Here is a 5,870-nt window from a genome sequence, read left to right as displayed (position 1 = left end):
TGTGTGTATTGGTATTGGTGGTGGAGGAGGAGGAGGGGTGGTGGAGGTTCCTTATCTACAGGCCACAGGCAGCTTTTGAGGCTCTTATCAGCAGCCACCATATTGTACTAGCACATCCTCATGTCCAGCAGGGAGCGGAAAACTCTCCTTGCAACATGGTTCCCTCTCTCTCTCTCTCTCTCTCTCTCTCTCTCTCTCTCTCTCTCTCTCTCTCTCTCTCCCTCTCTCTCTCCCCCCTTCTCTCCCTTTCTCTCCCACCTCTCATTTGCCAGCACCAGAACTCTGGCAGCCAACTAGAGCATTGTGTCTTCTTGGCGGAGAGAGAGAGCGAGTGATGGGATAGACAGGACAGTGAAAGACAGAGAAAGAGGGAGGGAGAGAGAAGTGAGAGTGACATATGGACAGGGGGGGATGGCAGTGAACGTCCACCTCCACTGTTTGAGAGCGTCTTCCTTCAAAGGAGCAACTTTCCAGCAATTACAAACATGTACATTTTCAGCGTCTTTTAGGCTCATTTTGACTTTATTCATCTTTTTTTAAAAATTCATAATTAAATATGATGTTTAAAGGGATTCACCTGAGCGCGAGGAGAGCTTCGAGGGGCGTCAGACAGTTTGGCTTCAGTTCTGTCCTCAGAAACTGACAGACAGACGCTGACAGGAGCTGCAGTTGAGTACGAGCGACCTAAAGGAGGAGGGAGAAGACGTCAAACACCAAGCAGATACAACATGTGCTTTCACAGATCACTTGAACTGTGATGGATTTTGCATGACGGACAGACAGACGAGCCACGCTGGATTTCATCATGTATCAGTGAGTATTCAAGAGAACTTACTAGTTTAGATTTTGTTTCTTCGCACAGCACGAGTGGTTTTCAGGCTGTAAGAATTATTTTAAATGATGATAATAACACAGATTATCTTTTAGAAGTGTCAATTGTACCATATGTCCTATTTTGTAGAGGCATTTGGTAAATATACTAATGATGCATGTAAATCTGTCGATAATAAAGAATTTTGTAGTAAATAAAATAAACCAGAAATTTCATATTAATCATGTATTTTGGATTTTTTAACTTACAAAAAATATGAATTTTTGTGACAGTTCACTGCTATTAGTAATTATACAATATATTGTGCATTTGGCCCACACAATAATACAAACAACTAACATAGTAATATATAAGTAGCATGTGGGACAAATGTGCAATAGAATAAGATTAGAATGCAAAAAGAATTTAATTAAATGTTTTATAATTTTCAAATAATATTGCATACAAAACAAAAACAACAAAAAAATACTTTGCTTCGAGGCTAGAAAAATGACTTAAGTTTTTAAAAAAAAAAAAAAGAAAAAAGGTGTGCAGTTGTTTCCATCATACGTAACCATGCAGAGCTCAGTTTTGCCTTCCTCTATTTCTGCGTAACTTCTCCATGGGATATTTTACGTAATGGTAAATATAACACGGCAGCAAAATTGTATGGTTGAAAAATACCCCCAAATGTCGTCCCTACACATCACTGCGAAAGACGGAACTGTCGAAAATAAAGTCATGACAGCTAGAAAAGACAAAACAGGAACATTTGCGATTGCAAAACCTGAGAAATTATGCTTCGCAGAGCAGAGTACAAACAAATGTTTCTATTTGTACTCGGTGAGGCAACGCAGTACATTTATTTCCAGGGTTCCATCCACCAAAGCTATAGTGTGACATGAATCCAGATGTTAGGTTTTCACTGGGGAAAGCTCAAACAACCACTATTACATTTTTAGCATAAACTGCTGTGGTACTTTTGTGCCAACTGACCTTTGAGCACATTTTCATATCTTATGTCTGACTAAATATACACCCAATATGGATCCTGAGTGCATTTGTTTTCTTTTTCTTTTGTTCAACAGACTCTTTGATATCAATCCAATCTTCAATGACCTGGGACGTTTTGAATCTTAAAAAGGATTTTGACTCACATCCTCAAAATACACACAGACGGACAGATAGACGGACAGACTCATTAAAAGCTTCCACTGGAGACCTATTCAAAATCCAGAATTTGCCACTCAGGATGTACTGTAAGAAAAACACAGACATCCAGTTCACGTCAAAGCGCTACAGCCACCTCTGCTGCACGGAGGAGCCGGAGACGAAAGCACAGAAGTAGCCGTTCATTCAAGCCTGCAAAACGTTTGTTTAGCCGAATGTTACTGAGTGAATAAATGCAGCCTCTCATTTACTCTACAGTTACAGTTGCACAACAGCCATCAGATGTGTGAATAATAGCTAGCGACTTTATAACAATGTGGTTTTTGGTCAGGCGTTACTGATTCTGACTCAGGGGTTTGAGGACAGAGGGTGTCATATGCTTCAGAGTGTGTTACAAAGCTTTACAAAGCCTTGAGGCAGATTTGCAATAAAAATAAAACTAGTCCAAGTATAGCTGAAGCTCCATCCAATACACAGATAATCTGGACATAGAGATTGCACGCTGAGCTTGGCAACAATAAGAGCAAACCTACATTTTATGTGGGGTAGCAAAGCAAAAGTATTGCAAATTCTGCAGGAAAGTAGAACAAAGGAAGCGAAAATAAAGGCTTCTAAGTCACCTTTAAGGAAAAGACTCACGCTTGGCTAGGAGAGGTTTAAAGCACTCAGTATGAGAAGCTGCAGGTGGTAGACATGAACACATCACTGACCTTCAAACTCTTATAAAAACATCACAGGGAAGAGAAGCACATGCTGAGCAGCTGAGAGGAACAAGAGCTTGACAGCGACAGTTTCCTCCAGAGACTTCCCCACTATGATGGAGAAACTGAACCCCACAGGCCCACCTGCCTCACCTCACGACCTACCTCGCCCGTCTTCCTCCTCACCATCCTGTGCGTCCGTGGAGCCACACAGTCCCCTACAGAACAAGAGTTTAGCAGCCTTGGATGCTATCAGCAGCCCACTTCCTCTTAATAAGACAGGGCACAAGGGACACACGGACATCCTCACTGCCAGCTCAATTCAGTCCCCCATCACCCCGACGACCGCACTGACCAATCGTCGGGCGGATACAGCTGTTGCACCTGAGCCCGTCGTCATGGAGATGGAGAAGAAAGAGGAGGACACACTGGGGATGCCAAAGAGCACCACCACCCCTGCTGCTTCAGCCAATGGGTCTCCAACTCTTTCCTCTCCACCTCCGCTGCTCCCAGCACCGGCCAAGACGTCCCCGTGTCCTCTCCCCCCTCCAGCCTCCACCGCATCCCTCCCTTCATCCTCATCATCCTCTCCCCTTCCTCCGCACATCCCAGTCATCAGCCTCGGCCACAGCAAGCCTCCTCTCCCGCTGCCGAACACTCCTCTGACCGCTCTCCACCCGATTCCTAACCTCCTGCACGGGCCTCACAGGGACATTAGCCGCAGCCAGCTGACCTGCTTACCTGTGGTTGGCCCCAGAGCTCCTGGATCTTCTGGTGGCCCCTCGGCTGCTTCTCCTGGACAACTGCTGCCTCAACAGTTCCTTCCTGCACATCCTTTCTTCACAAGGTAAGACCTGGCTGGTGTGAATTCCTCTAAAAGCGCAGTGATATGCAGCCTTTTTGCCTTGTGACCTCTTAAAAAATCAAGCGGTTCACACTTGTGAGTCTGTTTCATGCACCGTCTCTGGATGTTTCATTCGAATTCATTTGGAGGCCTAAAAAGTGAGAGAAGACAAAACTTTATCAATCCCACAGGAAAGTCTTGTGTCTGATATTGCTTAGAAAAAAAAATTTTACATCACAAGAAACTGCAGCGCCACAAATAAGTAAGCTAAAATAAGACTAGAATAGAACAGTAAAAAGTAACGCTGAAGATAAGGGTAAAAGATCAAGCTGATTAATTTATAAGAAAAAAGATTGATGTAACGTCAGTCAGGAAAAAAGAAGAAAAGCAATACATTTTAGGGAAACCACAGTATCTGCAGACAATATATATGGTGTTTACAAAATATAGAAATGTTACGATGGAATATGAACAGTGTCTTAGCAACATTATGATGCAACAATATAGAAATGTGCATGTAAAGACAATCTGAGTTATGGAATATTTCATAATATATCTTCAACTCTTAATATAGCATCATGCAGTATACAGTTATGAAACAGACAATACCACAGAGTCAGTCACCTGGCCTGCTAACAAATGCAGACACCTAAATGATAAAATCTACTACAACACGGTTTCCTAAGATGTTACTCGTGATGCTGCTCCGCTGGTAACAATGCCAAGTTTCTGTTTCATATAAAACCTCAACTGCTGGGATTTCGTGATTTCCCATCACAATTAAAAGCGGCTGCATAGCCCTGTTATGTGAAAATGACAGCAGGATGTGTGCTGGTATAAAAGGGGCCTCACATTTCTCACGCTAAATTCACTCAACATAACATTTGGTTACTGAACACAAGTTGAATCAATCTACACTTCTTTGTGTGCATTCAGTGCCAAAAAAATAAAAAATAAAAAATAAGATATTGCTTTTGAAATTATGCATTTAGTTTTAATTACAGCTAAATTTAGTCATTAAACTGACAAAAGGCAACTAAACAGAACTCTTAAAGTTCTTTCTGTGCTGGAGGAACTGGCAGTCTCATGAAGAAAGGCATTCATTTGCAGTCTTTATCAAAGCCCTCCTACTGTTCATCTATTCTCTAGTCCAAAAAGGATTTTCCACACAGTTTCTCGCAGCGTAACAGAAGAGCATCCTCCGTGTAAAAAGTGGGACTTTTTTCACAGTGGATACATCTATGGTGTCCCCATCTGTCATGGCGGTCTGGGAATTAGACGCTCTCCCCTCTTCCCTCTGGTTTGTTTGTAGCAGAAAGCATTGATCTATTTCATCCCCCTAAAGTAGAGTCAGTGAGCAACCAGGCTTAATGAGACTGAGCCAAAACTCTTCATGCACACTCAATCAACGCTACCATCATAATCACACCTCCATTAACGGTTTCCACCATCTTGCCACTCACTCGCCAAGATTTCTCTCTATTTAGCCTCATTCAAGAGAAGAGACTCTGGAACAACCTAACATATCTGTAAGCTGCATTTTATTCCCTATGCTGAGACTGGGGGTTACAAAAATAGCTATTTTTTTCTGTGTCTTTATCTCTAGTTCTTACCTGGGTCCATCAGGGGGAAGCTATGATGTCATCAACACCAGTCGGATCAAGAGGAGACCCTCATCACACTTTGAGATGGAAATCAATGAATGTAAGTTTCTGTGCAACAAAACAAAACAAAAAGTTAGGTACAAGTCAATAAAAATCTGTACAGATACAGGCACAGTTTGCATTTCATATTTCAAACTGTGTTGATGAATTTGCTGCAAATTGAAATATTTAAAGGATAAGTTTTGAGATCCTTTAAACTTATCCTTTAAAGGATAAGTTTTGAGATAGAAAAACATCAAGGAAAGAGACGTCGCCCGGTATGGCGCAGCTGGGGCCCCACCCTGGAGCCAGGCCTGGAGTTGGGGCTCGAACGCAAGCGCCTGGTGGTCGGGCCTCTGCCCACGGGGCCCGGCCGGGCACAGCCCGAAAGGTTGACGTGGGCCTGCCCTCCTGTGGACCCACCACCCGCAGAGGGAATCATAGGGGTTGGGTGCAGAGAGGACTGGGTGGCGGCCGGGGGGGGCTGCCTTGGCGACCTGGTCCGCGCACACAGCCTCTGGTTGTTGGAACGTGGAACGTCACCTCGCTGGGGGGGAAGGAGCCTGAGCTCACCTCCACGCACAACCTGGGCTCTGGAACCCAACTCCTGGAGAGAGGCTGGATGCTCCATTTCTCTGGCGTTGCCCGCGGGGAGAGGTGGCGGGCTGGAGTGGGCTTGCTCATTGCCCCCCAGCTCAGCC

At 44.0% G+C, this 5,870-nt stretch overlaps 1 protein-coding gene across 3 annotated transcripts in view; it reads left to right on the top strand.

Moving 5' to 3' along the window:
* The first annotated feature begins 323 nt into the window (after positions 1-323).
* lyl1 (LYL1 basic helix-loop-helix family member) overlaps positions 324-5,870 on the top strand; it is a 10,022-nt gene continuing 4,475 nt past the window's right edge. For 2 of the 3 annotated variants that reach the window (XM_008276820.1, XM_008276804.1), the window contains exons 1-3: positions 324-813; positions 1,900-3,529; positions 5,133-5,230. In XM_008276820.1, coding sequence (XP_008275042.1) covers positions 2,796-3,529; positions 5,133-5,230 — 832 coding nt within the window. In that variant the 5' untranslated portion in view covers positions 324-813; positions 1,900-2,795. The remainder of the gene's footprint in view (positions 814-1,899; positions 3,530-5,132; positions 5,231-5,870) is intronic. The other variant, XM_008276812.1, reaches the window with a different exon arrangement.

Source organism: Stegastes partitus, unplaced genomic scaffold, assembly GCF_000690725.1.
Source record: "Stegastes partitus isolate 25-593 unplaced genomic scaffold, Stegastes_partitus-1.0.2 Scaffold3, whole genome shotgun sequence".
NCBI lineage: Eukaryota > Metazoa > Chordata > Actinopteri > Pomacentridae > Stegastes > Stegastes partitus.
The sequence above is the reverse complement of the archived record's forward strand: the minus strand, read 5'-3'. Positions and strand labels throughout refer to the sequence as shown.